Genomic DNA, 24,209 nt, shown 5'->3' on the forward strand with positions numbered 1-24,209 from the left:
AGAGGCAGGTACCTCAGCCACACACCTCTGAAGGCAGGACATCTGTCCTGCTCAGTGAGAGCTCTGCCAGTCAGGCTTAGCAGCTGTGAATGTTTGCACGTTGCTAAGATCTTTCATACTGTTTTAAAATAATGGATGGTTGTAATCAAGCACTCAAATATAGTGATCTGTGAACTACTAATTCCCACCAGCACTGTCATAGTAAGAAGGGATGCCTGTTACAATCTATTTTTTTACTTTTGACTGTTTTAAGTACATTTTCACATACAGTACTACTATAAATATGTTCATGACTGGTGCTTCTTTAAAAGAAATATTTTACAGGGTTCTGCAGATAGGAGGATGGAACCAAACAGCAAACTAAGCAGAAAGAAAGCAAAGCAGTGAAAGCTATAGAGGTAGTCAGCCAGGAAATACGTATAAAACACAGTATATGGAGCACACAGATGAGTAAATAGACACCATAGGGGCAGCTCAAGTGTTAACAGATGTGGCCTGATCAGAAGGAAGAAAATTGACCATCTTTCCTGGCTATTTTTTAGGATATAATTTTACTCTTCTAAAACAAAATACATAGAAGAAAAAAAAAGGCTCTGATATTCTCACACAAATGTACTACTAACAGACCACTTTCTTTCTCCAACCCTATTAACCTGTCCATTTCATTTCCTACTCGGCTTAGTGTGTCTTCTTTGGATTCTCAACCAAAGAATCTACATCCTTCAAGGAACAGTCTTTTCATTACACAATTACAATTACTTGCTTGCCTTTCTTCAGACTTAAATTTATTTGAAAGGTTCATGAGGGCAACAGTGCAGATTTTTTTTTCATTGATCTACTGTGTGAACTCTGATTTTTCCAGTTTCATGAAACAATTCATACAATTGACTGTACACAACACATTTATCTGCTCACACAACAGAGCCCTGTATTGTAAACACATACAGACATATCTGCGGAGGATATGGTTGAAACTGCTCTATGAGTAATACTAAGCTTGAACAAGTATACTTTAACATAATCTTCCAGACTTCATTGTGTTACTTTGCTGGAATTTAACCTTTTGAGTTGCAATTGTTCACGCTTGATATTTTCTTCGTTTTGTTTACAACTACTTTTAAGATTTAAAATTATTCAGATATTTTAAAACACGACATGCCTGAAAATAAAGGCAGGTGTTCTTTGGCTAGGCTTTGTTGTTGTTGTTTTTTAAAGTAAGCTTTTTATTCTGAAGCTCACGTTTTCTTTGGTCAGAATGTGGCAGGTCTCAACCCTGAAAAGGACACAGATACATACTTTGTATCTACATCAAGTTGGTTCCACCTTCCTGAACGCAAGCCTTGCAAATAGTTGCACTGCTAAAACAGGACACATACTGTATACCCTTGAGATCTGAGGCAGGGAAGAGCTGAGGCAATCCTAGGAGAAAACAAGCGATAAGACTGCATCAGCACCTGGTGTTTTGTTATTTACTCAGTGTATTTTGTTTGCCTCTTAAATTTCTTTAAAACACAATTCTTCTAACTCAGTCTCAGCTGCTTGAAGAATAACTGTTTGTTGGTCGCCTTTATCCTTCTCACAGCTAAGCAGCTCATTAAGGTACTCCCCATTATTGTTCAATAATTGCATTCTTTTTGACCAAAAAAATTTCACTTTTGCTCCTCATCTGGGTTACTTTTACATGCATATTAGTGTATCCTCATTTCACTTTACAAATACATCTTTCCTGTTCCTTTTGTCTAACACACCAGCTAACCACCACTCCTACACTCTTTGTTCTGCCATTTCAGCTTGAAAAAGATGTACTGACTCCTTAATAGTCTCATCACTGCAATACAGAAAAATAAATCCAACCACGGCAGCAACTATCCTGTCAATCAGCAAGTTAGTAACTTCTCAGGGTGTGCAGCAAGTCTGCCTCCTAACCTATTCTTTTCCCAAACAGTCTCTAATGCTAATGTAGTGCCACAATGCATGACTTTCAATTTACGTAAGTAGAATACTTGCTTCATAATTTTACTGTGTGATGGAAATTGCAGAGTTGCTCATCAATGTCTCCGCCATAACACACTTCTTACAATTGTTTTGAAAGCTTTTGAGTATGCACTTGTGTGAAATATTTAATTGCTTAAGGTCTTAAGTGCACATTGATGTTCCTTATGAAATATTTTAAGTCATGCAGGACTAACTATACGTGAACAACAATCTTCCAATAATACAGAATAGTTACTCAACACGTACTGCAGATTAAGATAAACTCAGATTGCAAAACCAATTTTCAGCAGCTAGGAAGCACTTTTTCCTCATCTCATTCAAAGCAAAGTACTCACTATCTACTTCTTAGCCACTCTCTTGTAATTACACTGTAATTGACAGTAAACATAAGGTATTGATTTGATTGTAGGCTATTTTATTCCATCTCTCCCTCATATCTGGGTCTTTTCTGAACTTATCTCCAGAACGTGAAAGGTTACAAACTGTGTGACAGTAAGATTAAACAAGCAAGTGTTTGTTTTTTGGGGAACAGTTTAGTGCCTTGATTTGCCAGAACTTATAATATCGTAAATATTTCTGGGCCCAGTTCCCAGTGACTTACATTGCAGCTGTGAAGTTCAGCTCTTCCCTAAAGTCATGCCATTTCATTAAATGCTTCCAGAAAATGAGCAATATACAAAGAGAAGCTGCACTGAGAAGTAAACTGTCCAGCAGTTAACTTGATAATACAAATTCCAAGTGGCCAACATGTCAGCTGTGCCCCTGGATGGCATCCCAGTTCTCTAAACAGAATTCAAATACTTTAAAATCAAGATTATTCTCCCCATCTTAATGTCCCTTTTCTCATCATATGATTAACAACGCTCTTTAGGACAGATACTCTCAACTCAGCTTCATTCATTATGTAAGTGATTAATTCAAGGAGCTCATGTACTTTCACGTTCAGTACTTTCCCATGTACTGAATGAAAAGAGATCCTGCTGTTAAACACATGGTGAAACAATCATTCGTGTAAGTGAACACTATCAAAAAAGGTACACTGCAATATACATCTGGCTTTTGACTTACATAATACAATGGTGGTGTTTTTTTTTTTCTGAGTACTTTAAGGTGTGTCCCAAACACCTAAAAAAATAAAATTAATAAATGCAGAAATTCCATCATGTGTAACCATGGTTATCTCTACGTACATCATCCACTCATTTCAAGTTTCCAGCAAAAAATACCTGCAACAAAGTGAAACGTGCACTACAGCTTTGTCCTCTGTCCCTAAGTACCTTGTGGTAAAGCATACATTTTTCAAGTTATTTTCAAAACTCAGGGAAAAAAATGTTCAATTGAAGTGTTTGCTTCCTGGATTCCACGTCAGACTCCAAATACTTAAATAATCACAGATCTATCGGCAATGGTTACGCCTTCCCTCTCTTTTCTCCTTCCCACGTTGTCCTACCTCCCATGCTATGCTACCACACTTCTGAGCGCTACAGGAAAAGGTCAGGCCAGCATAAAGCCAGCTGATGAAATCCATCTGCTTACTGTGCTCCTTGGAGGGGCTCCAAGCTGCTCGGTACCCGATCACCACTGCATTCACCTGGCTTGCAGAGTTCATGTCCCACAGAGTTCCGTTTCTGGCTTCCTTAACCTCTTTCTGCACTTTGGTCCATTACCACTTCTTTACCTATGGCACGAAGAGTACAGGAAAATAAGTCTTCTTGTCAAGTCTACTTGAAATAATATGTAGAAAGGATATACAAGGGTGTGATTGAAGGATATAGAAAACTGATGCTTGTATCACTGTTGTTAGCAACACTGTAAGCAGCACAAGCATCGTAGTGACAGTAGAATATATAATGATATATAACCTAAATGTTGAGAGGTAGCGTGCACCTCCTCAACGGTGCTTTTGAACTGGGACGAGGATTTAGGTTATGTTTTTAATCGGTAAAGTCTATTTTAACCAAATTGTCCCACACCTCCGTGCCTCAAGGCGAGCTGCCGGCGTGCTCGGGTGCGCACCGAGCCCCTTATCGCCCTCAACCATGCCTCGGCCGTGGCGCCGCCTCTCAGGGCAGCAGGCCAGGGCGGGGCCGGGCCCCTCTCCTCACTTGGCCCCCTCCTCCCCCCCGGGGCGCCGTCCCGCCCTGCCCCGCCGCTGACGTCCCTCCGCCCGCGGCGCACTGCCGCCCTTTCCCGCCCCCAGCGGCGGCGCTCCCCGTGGCGGAGCATGGCTCCCCCCGCTCTGCGGGTGCTGTTCCTCCTGCTCCTTCTCCACCGCCTCACCGCCTCCTCCAAGCTCAACATCCCCAAAGTGCTGCTGCCTTTCACCCGCGGCACCCGCGTCAACTTCACGCTGGAGGCCAGCGAGGGCTGCTACCGATGGTGAGTGCAGGTGCCGCCGCTCTTTGTCCGCCGCTTCTCCCGGCTGCACCTGCGGCGTTCCCTCCGCCCGGCGGGAGCGCGCTCCCCGACCTCCCGGCGCTGCCAGGCCTCCCGCCACGCGGGCTCACGTTGCTTCGGCGCTCCGCCCGCTCTCCGTGCGGAATCCCCGAGGGGAAGGGCCGTGCGGCAGCTTGCAGGCTGTCGCTGTTTGTAAGGCGCTCTGGAGGGGCCCGCTTCCCGCCGCGGTCGGGCGCCTCGTGCGCCATGTGCACCCCCGGCCGCCTCGTGTCGCCGCCCCGCTGCCCACACGTGTCCTCGCACAGCACGGTGTTGCCACACACGCTCTCCTTGCAGCAGCACAGGTGCTGGGCACGCTGCTCGGGCTGCTCGCTCTGTCACTGCTGTAGAAATGCCCCTTCCTCGCTGAGTGACGAGGGACACACGAGTCGGGGTTTGGTTACCAAGGTGAAGCAGGGACTGAACAGCAAATAGCTGTTGCAGGCTTAGAAACTGTCAACCGCTTCTGTGTTAAATGAGTGTTACCGACTCCTTGTTGCCTCTTTAATACACCTAAACTATAATTTAGGTGAGCAGGAAGTTTCCACTGAAGAAGCTCTGGCAGCCCGTATATGTTCAGGATGAGGCCGGACAGGTGCTGGCAGCTTTCTGTTAGTAACTGCCAGCTGCCAGATAACAAAAGACATTTTTAGGTCTATATTTTTTCACTGTGTCAGTTTAATTCTGGTACTACCCTTCCCATCTCTGTTTAGTTCTAAGCCTTGGGTCTGTGCTAACTCAGGTGCTGGAGGAGGCTCACTTACTGGAATATCAGAAGTTGCCTGGGAGCAAGTTAGTAAATACAGCTGCATGTGATAGTGTAATTTACTTATACGGACACCTGTAGTGATAAAGCTCAGAGATTTTCCTTTCTGTAGTCATTAGAAGTAACCGAATCCATTAAAGGTTTTGCTGTGGGTGGTAAGTATGGGCTAGAAAGATAAAAACAAACTCCTCAAAGCACTAGTAACGTCTGGGAGGTGTGGGCTGCCTTCCCTGTTCTGCCAGTGACCAACTGGCTGATGCTGGGCTGGCTGCTGCCCTTCCTGCACGTTCCAGATGCTGTAAAAAGTATGTGAGCATCTGTGCAACACACTAATGTCTGCAGATGGAGGGGTAAGATTGTGCTCTAGGGAAATGCCAGATTTGGTCCATTAGAGAGATACCTGATGAGGGTGATCTGTAGGCATTTGAGAGCACGGCACGCTGGTTTGTCTTGGGTCACATCTCTTGTGCAGATGGGCTTTAGCAGTTTCCATTCTCTCCCTGTTACACCTTCGGAGATGAATCCTGGTTGAGAAGTAAGGAACCTATACCAGCTTCATACAATTTGCCATCATTTTCTGTACTGGGGTTGTAAACGTATGTTTCCTCACTTCTGCTTTGCAGGGACTGGCAGGATGTGGGTGGTAAAACTCAACGTGTGCTTGCAAAACTGTCAGAAGGAAGTAGTAGCTGTGTATGTGGGTCTGAGCAGAAGCAGTAATTTTCATGTTGCTCTGAGTGTGCTTGCTAGGCTGTATCTGCATCTCTCTTTCTGCATACTTGCCCTTGCAGGCCTTAAGCTGTAGGGTATTAGAAAGAAATGCAGTCTTTGCAGAGGCAAGTCAATATTGACTTGCTGACAAGCTTCCTGTACTTTCTTGAAAAGGCTGTTGGTAATAGCTGCTAAAGGAGGGAGGCCATTAAACTGCAGAAGTTTGGAAGTACCAAATATAATGAGCTCAGAAGTAGTGACTGTAAAATAAGGGTCCAGTTTCCATGTGTAAAAGCAGGAATTTAGAGAGGAAGCGATAGCATTTGGGGCTGTTCGTGTCTGAGGAAGGGACAGAAGTTGTCTAATAGAGTCAATTGTAGGGTGAGAGCGTGCGAAAGCTGTTCTCATCTTATCAGCATCTGTCTTCCAAAGTTGTCCTTCAAGTATGTGAACCACTGCATTAGTCATGCCAAGCATCCAGAGTCCATGCCCAATTTCTTGATAAATCAGTCTGTGACATGTTGTGACTTAATTTCTTCCTCTTTGGAGCTTATCTTTCCATGTTTACCTCTGAAAGCAGGAGACTTAGAAAAAGATGATTGTGATGCCTGAAAGTTTAACAATTATTTCTTTTTTTAAGATGCTTGTGCTTTCAGGACTACTGTCTTCTGGGATAAAACAGCCTGTGCAGATATATTCAGCACTTAAATCATGTTTTTATTTCTTTCAATTACCTTAATCCAGAAGTTACACCTGGCAGATTGAAAGCATTGAGAAGCAGAATTCTCTCCTTGTAATCTGCTTCAACGTGGTAGCAGCTGGAGAGAATGGAAAAGAAGAACATTTTCCCTGGAGGTATACAGCATGGCAGGGTATTTCTAGCAGAAGTTATGTGTAGCAGCATCTAGATATGCTGATGTGTTGGTAACAGTAGTATTTCATGCCTTTAGGAATGAGTTTTATGGTAAAAATCAGTAGAAAGTTGGGCTTCAAGAGTTAGCTTTGAGAATGAAGTTAGATCACTACAGTCAGTTTCCTTAGGAAAGGTTATAGCTATACAGAGATTATAATGGCTGTGTAATGTTTGTTAGGAATGTAATGGAGGAGAGTTGATTACCCTTGAAAGGTTTTGTATGTGCTGCTGAGGCTGTCGCTGGCAGAATTGAAGCTGATTGTCCTCGTGGCAGTGCTGGCTGAGATGCAGTGGCTCAGTGCTGTTTGGGCTGTCACAGGTGGTACTTCCCGGGAAAACAAAGGCTATATGCAATGCTGCTGTTGCAATAGATGGTCAGCAAAGCTCGTTCTCTGACTCCTTATCTTGCATTTCTGTTATTGCTTTGTAAATTATTCTTATCACTCTGTGAGATATATCTGATGGCTTGCAGTAATAACAGCAGGGTTGCTAACCAAGACTGTAACCTCGTTTTGCTGCTGACAATCTAAAGATATTCTGCTGCTTTGTTGCCACTGTTGTTTCCTGGATACCTGTGTTAGCAGAAGTCTACAAAAGCCTTGTCTTAGGTTCTGACTGAAAAATGTCTGGTGCGAGACTCTGATTGTCACTTCCCTTGCTATAAAAAAACTCATTATGTAGAGATTGTCACTGCCTGCTGTTCTTACCCCTTCCTTTGGTTTTGATCTGCACTGCATTCCTCTCTGGCAAGGCCACAGTAGTGAGTGGCAAAGCACTCCTCCTTTAGGAGGGGCTCACACTTCAGTGGGCACTTTCTTAGCTCCATTCAGGGCTCCTGTGGATGTAGAAGCAGCTCAGGATCAACCCTCAGCTCAGGCTGAGGTTGGGTTTTGAAGGCTGACTGTGCTGCTGTGGCTCTGCCTGCACCACCAGTGTATGGTGGCTTGATACTGGAGCGTGTGGTTGTGAGTGCCTGGCGTAGTTCTGCCAGAGCTGCAGAGGTACAAGAAGTAGCTGTGTTTTTTCTCTTAGCAAATGTGTCAACCTGCAGTGCAGGTTTACTCTTAAGAAGCTTCTTCTGAACTGGAGCACGTCCTGCCTAGGAAGAAGGGCAGGGAGAGCAGGCACTGATGTTGATTGTTAGTTTGGCAGCTTTTGTTGCTGGGCATCCATGAGCTGCTCTAAGAGTTTTGCTCTCTATAGATGATCCACATCTGAGCTTGAAGGATGTCTATGGATGACAAGGTTTAATAGGTGGGATAATCTGAAATAATCCAAAATGTGAAATCTGTGTTTTGGAAACCACCATTTTCCAGTTTATTTTTTGCTTTGAAATCAGGCTAAGCTAATATCAGAAAAACTTGTGTGGGCAAACCTTTACTTGTTGCATTCTTTTAGTTGCATGTTTGCCATTCAAAAGCACTGAGCCAGCCAGCAGAGGAACAGTGCAATAATGGTGTTTCCCCTACTGCAAACAGGCAAGAGACGAAGATAAGCACTTGCAGGAAAATGCTTTTGGCCACCTGTTGATTTGACAAAGAAGCAGGTTAGCTGGGCTTCTGGGTTGGATTGTGAAAACTGTCACCACTGGCTTAACTCAGCCTCCTTTGGAGTTAGTGTGTATCAGTTGATCACTTCTTAAAATCTCGAGCAAAAGCTTAATCCTTGGCTCATTTTGTGGCATGTGATGTTTCTGTTTGCCTTTAAAGCAGAACTGGATGGAGGATTTCTTGGTATTTTTGTTTTCACAGTGCAGCACAAAGCATCCTATCAGAGGACTGAGTGAACAGTAATCTCCCACTGGATATTTACAGTTCCTTAAGATTTGAGGGAACTCTGCCAGATTCCCTCTGTGCTTTTTTTTCAATTTTATTTATTTATTTGAGTGGGTTCAGTTCCCGTATCCTTGGTTCCCTAGGAATATTCTTGTACAACTTCAGTTGCCTGGATGCTGTTCTGCCTTGTGTTCTTTTTCCATGCCAGTAGTATTAGTGTTGCCCCTAGAGTGGGCTAACACTGCTGGCATACAAAAGCAAGCAGAATTAAGGCGCCTACTGTGCTGGTCAGGCTACTCCTATGAAACCCTTTAAAACCTTTTACTGTCTGTTATGTACCTGGTACAAATTCTGAAATGTCTCTGTGGAATTTTTTGCTCATTTAATCAGGTGTGTTTAGTTCAAAGAGCTGACAAAGCAATGTAATGTGTGGAAGCAATACAAATTAGTAGAGTTTTGATAGGCTTAGGGAAATAATATTTGCCTTATCTTTAAACCAGCTGATAAGAAGATTAAACGTAATCCTTGAAGTATTCATGTGTGATATCACAGAACAGTAAATAAAAATAGAGGAATAGAGCTGGATAGATCCATAGATGTAATCTTGCTATTCAGTTCTGTGTCCAAGGGAGAAAAGCTTATGAATGACATGGAAATGAGTGAGAGGGCTGGCTGTCATATCGCAAGTTCTGTCAATTGCTAAGTAAGTAGGATTTTATTCATAGGGAAACAAACACTGGTACTTCTCTTAGCTTTTTTTCATCTCTACCTCATTCTTCCTTCTAGTACCCCCTCCCCTGCATTGCTCTTTCTTCCAGAGGCTGATATGAAATTGAGAGCTAGTGCCAGGCATGCTTCCCATTGCTTGCTTCTCAGGATCTAATTTTGACCGCTGACAAGCCAAGTTTTCAATATATGTCACACACTGGCGTGCTGCCGAAGACCTGCTAAGTGGAAGATGATATAATTTGCACTCTTTGGTGTTGTTTTAAAGTAGAAGTGTCTTGTCTGTCTGGGACATGGGAGTGATCCCTTTGCGTGTTGCAGCAGAGTAATGTCACTAATACATAGTCCATCTGATTTTCCCTTATCCTGTCTGTGCTTGACCCCAACTCAGACATACCTGAAAACAGAGTGTGTTTTTTTAATGCTGACAAATGGTATAGGGGGATCACCAATTGTCTTGTGGATTTGGTGTTTAAACAAACAAGCAAACAAACAAAAAAGACATGATGAAGATTTCTTTATGTTATAAATCTCAGTAGGCCCTATGTCACCTAACCAGTTCAGGTAATTGCCTCAGATAAGCAGGCATTCGGTCAGTAATAAGACTAAAAATGTAATTTCAACTGGGAGCCCATATCCAGCTGTAAAAGCTTAGAACTTTATAATAGTAATGTTTATCTGTGTTTACAGCTAAAATGTAACTCAAACTATTGTTTTTTTTTGTTCCTGTCTTTTTCTAGTTTAGATCTATAACACTATTATTAGTGCTAACTGTAGTTGTTATCTACTACATTACTTAATGATATATTAAAAGAACAAATACAAAATACAGAGAAGCCCCTGCTGTGTTGTAAACAATCAATTTCTGACTGTAAAAAAGCCAAATTTCCAATTAATCAAAAAATCTCGTGGCAGAGAATATTAAACAGTGTGAAGAACTAAGTAATAAAAGTGAATTCCATAGGTACATGCTTATTTAAAAATGCTCAAATGCTTATTAAATCAGATCTGCATGCTCAGCTTAAAAAGCCTACAGAAGGAAGGTTTGCCTGGTTATGAATACTGATGTTGTTAAAGGAACTTACTAAATGTTGGCAGACTGTTTCACGCTTGCCTATGAAGCAGCGGAGTTACAGGAAAATGGCTAATTGGTCATTCTGAAATAAGTAACTAGCGAATTTAAATGTACTAGTAATATACAAACCATTATTTTAGAACCTGTATAAACCCAATATAAACTTATGTTCATATTTGTGTGCGTTGCTTAGGTATCTCAAATCTAACAATTAAAGTATTTTATAAATTCCAAGTTAGCAATTATAGCTGTTTTAAAATCCTTAAAAGCTGATGTTTCAGTAAGCAAAACATTGCTGGAGGGACACTAATATTATGAATTAAAAATTCATTGAATTAATGGATCTTGCCCAAGATAAACATGTTATAATGCTGTGCGGTGTCTAATGAACCTGTATGCCTCCACTTAGCGTGCACAATTAAAAATGTTCCAGCTGTGCTTTTGTGACCTTGGATGACAATCTTCTGGGGCCTCGCTGCCTGTACAGGTATAATAAGATAAAAGCCAGACCCGTGTTCGCGGAGTCAGACTGGTGGAGGCATAGAGTTGTTTTTGTTTCCTGTGAAGTTTCTATAAGGAATGCAATGTTCCTATCTTACTGACTGCTTTGAGCTGAATACATACTTGGATATAGATATATTGTTCTTCACAGTTGGATCTGTCTCCTGAGTTGTGTTTTTGACCTTACTCTAGTGCTTCCAAGCAAAGTGGTCGCTGTTCTCCTGGCCTGTGGCTGTTATCACTAAAAAAGCCGAGCCTATTGCGATATTTCATGAAATAGGTACATTTTTAGTCAGTGGGAAGGCTGTCTTCATTATTTTGGATGGGTTGGTAATAGAAGTGAGTAAAATCCATCTGTACAGAGACAGGCATGTATGGTACTGCTGTGTCGTTTAAATGCTACTAATACAACTATGTAATCTTGTAGGTCCTCCACCAGGCCGGAGGTCGCAAGCATAGAGCCTGCAGATCAGGGTGAGCAGCAGTGTTCCCAGAAAGCTGTTGTGCAGGCACGGTCCTCACAGCCCACGCGTCTGACAAGTATCATCTTTGCTGAAGATACAAGTAAGTTCTAACTTCTGTAAGGTAATTAAAAATAATAAGAAATGGAGGTGGTGGTTGAAAAGAAAGTTTGTCCTTTAGAAAGCTGGAAGCTGCCTTTATATCTGTCAGATGTTATACCTGGTTCATTTTTAGAGTGATAGATATGCAAAAACAGATGGTTGAATAATTATCTTGCAGTCAGTAAATCACAATGACATAGGACTTCACAGTCTCTGGGTAGAAGTCATTAAGTTCTCTGGGATGTGAACTGTATCTGATAATTGTATTGTACAAAGTCTTAATATATACTCAGAGAAAATATTGGTTACCATTAGCGTAGTTGGAAATGAAAAATGTTTAAGATTCCTTCTCAGTGAGGAAGGGAACTGTGAAGGAGGGAACTGCTTCTTTTTTAGCCACAATCACCATTTGACCAAGTGTTTTTTAGCCAAGGTCATGACCTAATTTCACTTCCTTCACTGTCAGTGTCTTACATCATCAGCTTAAGTTTGAAGTGTATTTGTCTTGTTACTGATGTCATCTGGATAAATCCAGTGCTACTGATTTCATGTGATTTCTCTTCAAGTGACTGGACAGGTTCTTCGTTGTGATGCTATAGTTGATATAATTCATGGCATACAAATTGTATCCACAACAAGAGAGCTCTATCTTGAAGATTCACCTCTAGAGTTAAAAATTCAAGCTTTAGATTCAGAAGGTAAGCAATTTATTAACACTGAAACACGTCATTGACTGATATATTGAATATTAAAAAACAAGCTGAGTATTCTAAAGGGAGTTCTCTGGATAACATATTCATCAATCTTTTGATTTTGTTTAGATTTAAAACCTACATACTCAACTCTCTGAATAGGAAGGTCAAATGCTACTTGGTTTCCAACATATTTTCCTTGCCTTTTCTCCTAACTTGCCCAAGACAATTCATGCTAGTGCTAAGAGTAGTTTTAAAAATTAGTATTTAAAGTCAGTAAAGTCAGGATATCTTTGGAGTGGCTTTTCCACTTGACCTTCATTGTTCAGCCCCTATCTATTGGCTTTTATGGAAAAAAAATGAAATGGTACATTGCATTGGAACCTGAGTAAGAGAGATGGGTGACAGAATGATCTTGAATTTGCACACATTGGTAAATGCAAAAATAGATTATGAATTTTGTAGTTAAATGCTGATAGAATATTGATAGTCTTCCTCTTAGTGGTAAGAGAGAATTTTTAGGGAGAAGAAAGTTTTGTTCCAGGAGGATTCTATGGGGGTTGTTTTTGTTTTAATCTAATTGTTTGGTTTGTAGGAAACACTTTCAGCACATTGGCAGGGTTAGTCTTTGACTGGACAATAGTAAAAGACACAGAGGCTGATGGCTTCTCAGATTCCCACAATGCATTGCGGTAAGTTCATTTATGTTCTCAAATTAAAAAATAAGAAAAAGAAATAGATCTCAGGTCGTTTAAGTTTCTATGTAAATATTTCCCCACTTCTAGGTAGTTTACACAGCGGGCACCTAACATAATGCTTACGTGTTTGTTGGTGTATGTGTGTATGTATTTTTGTTGTTTAGTTTGTTTTAACTGCCCACTCAGCAGCCTGGGCAGTTTCATCTCTTTAATTAAAAAGCTGACAGTGTTAATGAGCAGTCTAGGTAGTTCTAATCTATTAACTACAGAACTAGTGCAAAAAAAAAAAATCCAGAAAGGGGCTCTCTCAACTCAAATTGCTTCAGGTGTCACTCAGCACCCAGTTCAAATGGCGAAATAGCTTTCAAAGTAACTAACCTTTAAATGAGAGTGCACCAACTGGCTGCTTGCAAGCTAGGTGCAGCCCACAGGACCTGGTGAAATAACTTAATTCCGTCTGTCAAAGCAATGAATAGAAAGCACTCACTTGATAACTAAGTCCTGGTGCTTGGTTCATTACCAATACAGGTTCAGAAAATAAATTGATTGGAATTTAGAAGTGCTTTTGCTTTTTTTTTTTTTTTTCCCAACTCATTAGCAACTTCAGTGTTTTCCAGTGTCCTGTATGGTTGGGAAATATTGTTTTGTCCATTTGAAGGAGATAGAGGTTTTTGCTCAGAAGTCAGAGAGCTCATCTGTGGCAGGAGTAGGGATAGAAATCAAGTTGTATGATTTTCTTTGCTCCTACATTTCTCACCACAGAAACACACACTTGTTTTGTTTTTGTCTTTTTACTTATGTGCTCCTTTTACAGGATTGATTTTATTATTCTAGCAGCTCAGAATAATGGAAGTAAAATGGCTTCAAATGTGAATGTCAGTTTCCATATTTATTAAACTAACTCAAATTGAGGACTGTTCAATGTTTACTTGTTATACTCCTGAGAGTTTTATCTTTCCACTGACACCAACATACTGGAAATAAGAGTCAACACTCTGCAATCCTGTTGTCTTACAATGTTGTGCTAGTATTCATTGTCTTAAATATTACAGTGAATTTTGATTTTACTTCATGTGAATGTTCTTAGCAAAAATGCCTCCTGAATACCATTGAATTTGACCAGGCTGCATACACATGAAACACAGATATTTCTCACAGATCAGTTTATAAATTCCTGCAGCGTTATTCAAAACTTCCCCAACATACAATGAGCTTGTAAGATTGAAAAGATTCAAACTTGCATAGCTGAGGGTTCAGTTACTTCAAAAAAGGGTTCCAATGAAATGTTCGTAGATGGAGGAACATACTTGAATTTGGATAACTATATCTTCCTTTGAGAAATCTGAATTTATTACATGATGTTTGGTTAAATGTGGGGAAATCAACTCCCTAAGAGTTGTTTTTTGTTGTTTTTTTTCTTTCTGTTTTTATTCATAGTCATTTATTAAATGCATCCAAGCTTCTGTATACAGGTCAAAGTTGTGCTTGAGTTTGTTAAGCTGCTGCTTTTATAAACATATGCTGTGTAGTCTTTCACGTCTGCTGTTCCGCAGTAGTGCTGAGAGTTTTTTGCAGTCTACACCTACTGTAAAAACGGAGGGATCGTTACAGAAAACGTGCAATTTTCTGATACCTTTTGAAAGCCTGCAAACAAGCTTCAAACAAACTTTTATTAGTCATGCAAATTAGCTGCAGATATGTGCAAGAATAAGTAAAATTTGGATATCAGGTCCCAGACAGACATCTTAAATTTGCAAAAAACCATGAAAATAGCTGGGATGGTGGTGTTTCTCAGTGGGTTTATAAAGATTGGTTAATTTTTATGCTCACTTTTTGCCTTTCAGTATACTCAAGTTTTTAGAATCCACTTACATTCCACCCTCTTACATATCGGAGATGGAAAAAGTTGCCAAGCAAGGAGATACAATTTTGGTGTCTGGAATGAAAACAGGGAGTTCTAAATTAAAAGTGAGAATACAGGAGAGTGTCTATAAGGTAAGAAACTTGCATGCATCATTCTATTCTTTGAATTTACTCTTACTGTTCACTGTTACAGGAGCATACTCCTATACTGTTTCCTGTAGCATCTGTTGCCATTGTGGATGTCAGTGGTGCTCCTCACTCTTCCTGCAGTCTGTGTCACAAAAGGTGTTAATTTTGTTCTCTGTGCAAAGGGTTGGAGCTTAATGCAGTTACCTTGGTGTAGCTGTTCTACCCAGGATGAGTGCTAGAAATTGTTTCTAAACTGACTCTGACAAAGTACCTGTGGCAGGGGAACACTCTTGAAATATTTCTGTGAGATTTTATTACTCCTGATCATCATTTATCTTACATAGCTGATGAGAATCATGCTTGTAATAGTACATCCAGTGCTACATTGGCTTTTTTAGGTCCTTCTGTTTCTGTAGTTGTGTGTTTGTTTTTATTAAACTAGAACTCTTTTTCAGTCTTTTTGAATTAATAAATAACTAGCATGAGAATTGCTATCTTGGATGTACATTTATTTCCTGTTGTGCTTGTGAATCACCATCATACAACTTCTTGGTTTGTATTTAGTTCTACCTTGTTAGATCTTGGTTTCCAAGAAAGGGCTTTGGAATCAAAATGTCTGCCACAGGAGTACTCAACTGCTGTATTGGCAGTTTTTCCAGCTGCTGCAGAACCATGCTAGTTCTTTCTTCCTAACGGTGTGACTGTTTTGTTTAACTCTGGTAACGGTTGTCTTTTCATAGCAGTAACACATAAAACCATCCTACGTGTAAATCTAAAAAGGAATATTTGGCATTTTGCTGTTATCAACCTTTGTATTAAACGTGGTGCTTTTACCTGCAGTCTGGTTTTGAGATTTTTGTGTTATTACATATTGTATTTAATGTTGTTGCTTAAACCAGAATTACCTAACCCCTACTAGTAAAAATTGTTCTATGAAAATATTCTGTGTAATGGTAGTCATGCAGTAGAAATAATAGAATGTTTTAAGAAACATGTTTTCGTTAATGTTCTGCCCGTGGTAAGTAATTCAGCTGAATATACTTGCCCTAAAATTAGACAGTACTAGAGACAAACTCTTTATTAATACTTTATCTTGAATGCTTGTAGCTTGATTGGTTTTCCCTTTTAAAGTTTTCTGGATTAGTTTTGAGCTGATATACAGTAAACGTAATAGAAATGACATTATTTGCATTTTGCTTGTGGTTAGTAGTTCATTTAAATCTTTCACGGCTGCCAGACTTCATGGTTTCAAACAACTGCCATAGAATTTATACAGTTGTCTGTCATATTTCTAATGTAATAAGCCAGTGAATTTGATACAGACTACGTAACGAAGTTATGAATTAAAATATGTTTTATGGAGGTGTCTTTTTATACAGTAGGAAAGGTAAATTTCAATGTCTGAATAGTAGCTGTGCTGCTGTGTGTCTGTCCCAAGTATTTCTGTATTCTCCAGAAAATTAAACCAAAATGATGTCCAACACAGACTTGTTTTTCTTCAACCTTGCATAATATTACCGAACCATGCATAGATGGGAATTGTTTCCTTGTTTTAGTTGCTGGGGAGACTGGTGGTAAAAAGGGAATACAGTAAAATAAATTGTTTCTGAAATGTGTCCAGAAAACTATCATTTCACTTTTCTTTTTAAACCATTTCCAGATTATTCTTTCTCTGTTTCCATTTCTCTCTTTGAAAATGAGTAGAGATAGCGAACATTTGAAGTACAAGACATGGTGCATTAATATTTATAGATACTTCTGAGACCCATAGCTTCTAAGTGGAGTATTGTTCTATGTTATCAGCCAGCTCCTGATACTAAACCAGAAGTTAGGGGGAAAAAAAATGACTAACATTTGTGCTTAGAACTGTGGCAGTAGATGAACACAGCTAACCCACTAATACTAAAGCAGCTTCATACAAGCATGTAGGATGGGTTTTCACAGTAGTGTCAATGCAGATTCTGGGAAGCTATCAGAGTAAATTCATGTATCAGCACTGCTGGCTTCTGCCAAGCGGGTAGAGGTCAGACATCACTCTGCATGTACCCATGTGGGGCTCAAGGATGATCTCTGGTGCATGTGAGGAATGGGAAGGCATTCCTGTCAGGCATCTTCCTGACACAACGCAATGGGGCTTCCAGTTTAAGTGGTACTGATTTTCATCACTAAGATAATTGAATAGTCAAAGTCAGCTCTTCTTTTAGTGCTTTGACAATTCTTTCCTTTTTTTGAAAAAGATAAAAATTATTCCTCCCCTTCTGTCCTTCTGTCCCCCTCCTTGATACCTTTCTCTTGTCATCTACATGTTTCGTTATTCATTCTTTTATTTTTAAGGGCTTGCATAGATTTGAGTAAGTTTTCTTGGCTATTTTTCATTAACTTATTTTTGCAGTTGACGCACACAGTGGATTGATGTACAGTTCATTGGCTTCTGCATTTCCCTGTCTTTGCAAATCTTAAGATGATGACAATGAAGAACTAATTAAAGCAATGCTTTGAATTTATAGGTTTTAAGTTATTTCAGTATGGTATGTTTCAAATGGGTGAACTGATTTTTATTTTTTTCCTCAATCACTAGCATGTACCTCCAGCAGAAGTCAGATTACTTATTCTGGAAAATATCCTTTTAAATCCAGCGTATGATGTGTATCTTCTAGTAGGAACATCAATAAAGTACAGAGTTGAGAAAATAAGACAAGGGAAGATTACAGGTTTGCTCTGTTCCTTTTTTCTTTTTTCATTCTTTTTCATTAGGTATGAATTTTTCACTGGCAAGAAATTTTTAAGTGGGTTTAGCTAGCTTTGTTAATATTTAATGTTTTCGTAAACCACAGTGATAACAGCCATTTAGAATTTCTCTTACAAAAATTGTGCCTCTAAAGGGTGCACTCTCACAGATTTGTTGAGGACAAAGGTGAAAGCAACTTAAGAGTTGGTGCTGTAATTCTTGTTCCACATTGACTAAAAAACTGTGTCTGACTTTCTTAGTTAAACTGAGTTTAGATTGGTACCTTTGCTAACAGGGATTGTTCTCTTGACAAATGAATTTGCTGCCCTCCAACAAGAGTTGGGCAGCTGGCTTACCTATGCTTACAGGTGTGAAAGTTAGTAATTGCATCCATCCATTGTTACAAGGAACATCCACTGTTAACTTTGCTGTTAACAACTTATTTTAAACAAAGAAAACTGCAACAACTAGACGTGAAATATTTTACTAGGCCTGTCATCAGCTTGGAGCACAGAATGAAGCAGCAGAAATTAACCGTAATGTGTAACAAGAAATGTCACCGCTTTCGAAGCTGGGGATGAATTAGATGTTAAGTCTGAACGGTGGAGTGGTACTAGTTGGAAATTACACTTCAAAGAAATGCAGATGAGGCAGGCAGCTCATTTTTTGTGTGTGCATGTGTTGATCACAGAAGTACTATTTTACAAGTCATTAAAATACTAATGTAATGCATGCTCTAGACATCAATAAAAAATTAATCAGTGATAATTAGCGGCATCCAAATGCTTTTATTGTTTCATATGTTGTCTTGTTTTATGAACAGAATTAATAATGCCGTCTGATCAGTATGAGCTGCAGCTTCAGAACAACGTGCTTGGCCCTGAGGGAGACCCATCCTGGCCGGTTGCCAGGTTGGACCAGGAAACGTCCATTGTAACTGCCATGCAGCAGGGACAAACTAATCTCATACTTGGGCACAAGAGTATCCTTTCAAGGTGATGCTTTTCCATCCAGATCCTCGTGACTGGAGACAGGCAATGTGCTGTTTGTAGCACACAAGGATAAAATAACGTGTACCAGTAGCTGTGAACATCAGAAGCATGTGGTGAGGACACAGAGAGCATTACTGCTGTGAATTCCATCTTAAAAGAGCTGCCTAATGCTTACAAATTTCCTAAGAATTAGGCTGGAAAAAGATCAGTTGAATCATGTCTGTTCTCAGTCAACATGGGAACGTGGTGGGACTTCATTTAATTTTTCTGTTTAGAACACTAGATTGTCTGTACAATTTCTACAATGCTCACTGTCTTCTGGATGGCTGGGGTGGTGTTTGTTGTCAGTGTAGAAGTAGCTTTAAACCTCTCGAGATATAAGGAGCCACAGGAAGGTGCTGATCTTGACTTGACTGTGTCAAAGCTTTTGTGTTCCTTTACTGAGACTTCAGGTATTCGCATGCAAGGTGTTTCCAGGCTACCAAACAGCACTATCTATGTTGTAAATCCTGGTTATTTAGGTTAGTACTGGCATAATTTTCCTGATTGCTTGATGTAATTTCCTTTTGTTCTTCTGTTGGTGTTTTCCTCTGTATATACACCCCTTTGTTTCTTGTGTGACTTCATCCTGGAAAAGTCTTTTTATTTGTAAAATAAGCTCCATGTGAAAAGGATTTAGTAGTAATTATTTTTCTTTCATCTCTTTAATAATTAGATTAAAACAATTAGAGGACATCTTAAAATGTGGGTGCTAGAATGTGTTTGTATTTGTTGCATAAAGAGGATGTTGGACTGTGCTGTTCAGTATTTCCTGTTTTGTAGGATTTGCAGTTCATCCAGGTGACAGATGGGTCCTGGAAACAGGCAGATTTTATGAAATTACGATTGAAGTATATGATAAATCAAGCAATAAGGTGTATTTATCTGATGTAAGTGAGATGTTGATATACTTCTGAGTGTCTGTCTCCTAAATCCTGTCATCCTGTCTTTAAAAATTATTGAAGCATCTTATTTACATGGAGCTGTGACTTTCAAAGCTTGTTTCTTGCATTTTCCTTTCCTTTTTTTTTTTTTTTTTTAATTGAAATGTATGGAGTGATTCATGTGAAAGTGACCATTAGAGTATAAGTACTATAGAAAAACTGGGAGAAAGGTGCTTCAAATGTGTAGCATAGACTGTGCACTGGAAATTAAGTTTGTGGAGTGCAATACTCATGATATACTTAATTACAGCTGAAAATAATTTCCTCCCTTGTAGAGGCCACCTTTCCTATTCTTAATGGAGAAGGTGTAAGGTAGGCTAATAATACTCTTGTGGAACTTGCAGTTTCCTTACAGTTGATTATGGGAAAAGCTGATGACCAGCTAGCTTTCATTGTTTAGGTACTCAAGTAGATAAATTGTGGTTATTAGGTACCGAATAGATGGCACTCCTTAGAAATTAAAACAAAAATATTGAAGTAGTTCATTTGCAGGCAAAATAGTTTAATTAAATCATAGTTGTTCAGAATATTGGCTTTCTGCAATTGTTAATTTATACTTAGTTGCTTCTTTAGATGAACATCTAATTTTCAGCCAAATCTCAGAGGAAGTCTGTAATTGTGGTATTCACATGTTCTTCCCATTTTGTATTTAAAAATGACAATATTAAGAAATTGTTTCAATATGAATTTTTTAGTGCTGAATAATGCTACTTCTGTGTAAGCTTACATTTTGTCATTATCATAAATAATTATTTTCTGTGGTGTTAGTACTGTGTCTGAAAGGTGTGGTCTTGTTGAAGGACTGAAACTTTCCTATGGAAAATTTTTTAGTTTCAGATAAGCTTCTTCAAACTATGTTACTAAGTGATTTTTTCATTGATTTGTTGCTACGTTTATGGCTCTCTGCACAACATTAATGCTAATTACATATGGCAATATTTATTTAATATTACAATTTCAGAATATCAGAATTAATGCAAAGTTGTCTGAAGAATATTTCGAGGTCCTGAAGTCATCTCTGAATGGATCATATCATTATGTGAAAGCAATAAAGAAGGGTCAGACTGTTATTGATGCTGCATTTACATCAGTAGTAGATCAGGTATGTCTCTACAAAACACTGTACTGCTGTTTTCAGTAGGCTTAATAATTTCCTTACACAATAGAGACTTAGTTGCTGGCAGACCTTGTAGAAGGAACAGTTAGAATTTTATGGGTCTAACCCTTTGTTATTTAAATAGATTAAGCTTCAAATTCTAAAATCTCTACTTCAGGAAAACTATAAATTAAGTCAACAGAGGATTTGCTTAAATAAAGACTGGGATTTTGCTACTGAATGTGTGGCGAAGTCTTGTTAAACTAGCAATGGACAGCACTGATGTGTTTTTTCATGGCAGATATGTTATGTGGGCACGTATCGTATCCTTGAATAGGTGCAAAGGTCTTCTCACATTCTCTGAGTGAATTTTACAATTTATTGTGGTAGGATCATCCATGTTGTACCCTGGTCTCGTCCTGCATTCAGTTACATTTGGAAAGCTTTCTGTCGTTTAGTAAGCGATGTTAAACACTGGAATAAAAATCTGCCAAACATATCAGCCTAAAAGTTTATTCAAACTAATATTCATTAACCTTCTGCTATTTGGGCAGGCTGCTAAACATATGGCTAACTTAAGACATGTGGTATGGAAGTGATTTGCTTTTGCTTGATACTTGGAAAGACTGAACACTTCAGCCTATTTGCTCTGAAATATTCTTAGTTATTCCTTGAGTGGATTTTGGATGGTCCTTGTGTACGATGTGCCATGCTCATTTACTGTGTCAGGGAAGTCTGGTAAGAACTTCTAAAATGTTCCTTCAGGACTTCAGCAAGAAACAGTATGTTGTGCAAAGAAAGATATAGGGTCACAATTATAGCAAAGTTATGAAGTTACAAGGGGCAGTATTTCAGCATGGGCTGAGATTCCAGGTGGGCTGGTCTTTCAAGCTGATAATCTTCTTCACTCTATGCAGAGTGGAATGAGCAAGGAGTAAATGGAATTGTGGAGTTACTAATCAGTTTGCTGTATGATGGCACAAAATAGTAGGAGTAGTGAAAGAGTGTATTTCTTATCACAGTTTACCTTTAAGTGAGCGTGGACACCTGAATCTTCATGGTGTTACTGCTTTTTTACTAAAATAGCACACATCACTGGAGTGAACTGGCTTGACTGTTCTCCAGAACTTCTCATGAAGTAATAATTGCTTTCCTTCCTATCTGAGATGTTTGAAGTAACTTGACTAAAGGTTATTCATAGGGTGTGCTACAATGTCATTAGTGATTCTGTGCTGTTCCTTTTTTTTTTTTTAGGATGGAGGTGTTCATACATTACCAGTTCCAGTGCGAAACCAGCAAGATGTTGAAATTTATGTTCCAATAGTTCTTTCACCCAGCATTTTGACATTTCCTTGGCAGCCAGAAGCAGGAGTCTACAGGTATACCATACAGGTATGCCAAAGAATATCAAAATGCAGAAAGCATTGCTGAAACAGATGCAGTGAGGCCTGTAACCACTTTAACTACTTATTTAGAATTGACTTTGTATCCCTATATCTAGCACGTAGATATCCAAAGTTTCATTTGGTGGAATTCTGTTGGATGCTATATGCAGGAATTAATGTGTATTATAATCAGTAAACATGCATCCTTTTACCTCTTTCTTTTGCCCACTTCCTGTTTTCCCTCATGCGTGCACAACAGAGTAGTTTGGAATTACAGAAGGCATCCTATGTGCAAAGCTCTGTCATAATACTTAGAGATGGTCGTTTGCTGTGTAGAGGGATGGAAGTATGGAATATAAATAAACCACAGAAGACTAGTATAATGAATGAGTAACAGCCTGCCAACCTTTACTGTCAGTATCCTTCACTCTCAGTGTGTCTTATACTTCTAATAAAAAGTGACTGGGAAGAAAGGATAGCTTCTTTTACAGTATCCCCTTCTAATGGGACCTTTTTTCTTACGTTTTTCTTATTGGTGTCTTTGCTCTCATGTTGCCAATCCATCCATAGGCTTTGTAAAGCAAATGGATTGTCTTCTAGTACCTAGTGCAGCATCCCCATGATCCCACACATGGGTGTTTCATGCGCAGTTCCTTCCTTTGGTTCAGCATGAAGTACTGAGTTTCAAGTCTGTCTTCAAGTAAAGAGTATATAAAAACAGGCAGTAAGGGCAGGTGTTGTTTAAAGTAATAAATTCATCTCGTAAAGTTAAAATTGCTTTCCCTAGTGTAAATCTGAAGTTACTGCAATTTAGTTTAATGTTCTTCTCATGTACATTTTTGTTTTGTGGGTTCAGTTGTGCTTCATTCATGCTGTACCCAACCACGCCAGTAGAGTGTGGTAAACATTCTTAGTACAAATACATGTTTTCAGTACTTCATAATTTCTTCTAGAGTTAAGCTGGTGGAAACTAAATATGCTTTTTGTTTTCTGTCTCCTTTACAATACTATATCTATTTACACTCACTTTATCTATGTATGATAAAATACCTCCCTAGAGAGCACTAGTTCATGTTGTTCAAATGAGCTACATCAATAGTCTTACTTTCCTGTAATATTTTGTATTTTAATAGATCTTTCTTTTCCCTCTCAACATCTAAATTAGTTTGTATTTACTGAAACTGAGAACTTTCTCAATCTTTGTATTCAACTGCACTCATGGTTGTTTACAGTAGTGCACAGCTTGACTGTTGTTGCAGCTTGTAGATTAGCTTTTCCTTTCTACTCAATAGTTTCTGAGCCAAGCTGATTTAAATTGGTGGACAGACTTGCTGAAAGGTGAAAGGGATTTTTGGATCAAATAAAATTGCACAACTCCTTCCAGATGATATCAGAGTAACTTTCAGCCGTCTGTTTTCATTGGTTGTTTTGTTCATATCCGTGCTACTAAAATATTCATACTGCTTATTTATAAATTAAATGCTGTGAAGTATTTCCTGACATGCACAGGCGAAGTAAATTGCCATCTTGTGAAATTCAATTTCTGGATTTCAAGGTGTAGGTTATTTTTCCTAGTGAACTTACTGTTCTTTCTGGTAAAAGTTGTGAAGTTCAGCTGTGGGCAACAATTAGGCTAAAATGGAGGATGGCTTGATCTCTGTTAGTGCAAACTGCTAGGAAGAAAATGTAGTAACAGATCTGATTTGTGTGGCAAAGAATTAAGAACAGAGTAAGAATGCACAGTTCCTAATAATTCTGTATCTTTTTTTTTTGCTCGTTTCTCTGTTCTAATTGAAAATGTCTTTACAAAATGTTCTGAACCTTAACTAAACATTTCTTGCCACATTCAGTGCATCTTACCTGTTTTCTCTGTTCATCTTTGGTGCTCTTTCTGTAATCAGGTTAGGTGTGCGCTCTTGGAAAGAAAAAATGTTTTTTTTCTTTTCCCCCTCCCCACTTGGACACTCTTTGCCAGACTGCTCAAAATTTGATGTAGTTTCCACACCTTACTTCTAAGCTAGATTTTATCTTTTTGTCGATGTTTGAATTTGTTTATTTATGAAATGGGTTAGAGCAAAGGAAACTAAAGGAATGAAAAAAATTGTATCAACAAAAGATTGTTACAGTATACAGTATTCACCCTAATTTTCATTCTGATGGAACTGTGTAATTTATTTTGGAG

The 24,209-nt window shown here is 39.1% G+C and overlaps 2 protein-coding genes across 3 annotated transcripts in view; one reads left to right on the forward strand and one right to left on the reverse strand.

Annotated features, from left to right (window-relative positions):
• HDAC11 (histone deacetylase 11) overlaps window positions 1-3,628 on the reverse strand; it is a 39,479-nt gene extending 35,851 nt beyond the window's left edge. Inside the window, exon 1 of the mRNA XM_065749376.1 lies at window positions 3,532-3,628. The gene's annotated coding sequence lies outside the window, so the exon portion shown is untranslated. The remainder of the gene's footprint in view (window positions 1-3,531) is intronic.
• Window positions 3,629-4,022: 394 nt separating this feature from the next.
• The window catches only part of NUP210 (nucleoporin 210), a 57,216-nt gene continuing 37,029 nt past the window's right edge, over window positions 4,023-24,209 (forward strand). For both annotated transcript variants that reach the window (XM_065749680.1, XM_065749681.1), the window contains exons 1-11: window positions 4,023-4,374; window positions 11,326-11,462; window positions 12,028-12,159; window positions 12,749-12,845; window positions 14,696-14,846; window positions 17,422-17,554; window positions 18,395-18,553; window positions 19,016-19,084; window positions 19,386-19,492; window positions 20,508-20,648; window positions 21,897-22,034. In XM_065749680.1, the coding sequence (XP_065605752.1) occupies window positions 4,220-4,374; window positions 11,326-11,462; window positions 12,028-12,159; window positions 12,749-12,845; window positions 14,696-14,846; window positions 17,422-17,554; window positions 18,395-18,553; window positions 19,016-19,084; window positions 19,386-19,492; window positions 20,508-20,648; window positions 21,897-22,034 (1,419 nt within the window). In that variant the 5' untranslated portion in view covers window positions 4,023-4,219. The remainder of the gene's footprint in view (window positions 4,375-11,325; window positions 11,463-12,027; window positions 12,160-12,748; window positions 12,846-14,695; window positions 14,847-17,421; window positions 17,555-18,394; window positions 18,554-19,015; window positions 19,085-19,385; window positions 19,493-20,507; window positions 20,649-21,896; window positions 22,035-24,209) is intronic.

This window comes from Cyrtonyx montezumae, unplaced genomic scaffold (genome assembly GCF_038088225.1).
Source record: "Cyrtonyx montezumae isolate F1298 unplaced genomic scaffold, pur_monq_1.0 scaffold_6, whole genome shotgun sequence".
Classification (NCBI taxonomy): Eukaryota; Metazoa; Chordata; class Aves; order Galliformes; family Odontophoridae; genus Cyrtonyx; species Cyrtonyx montezumae.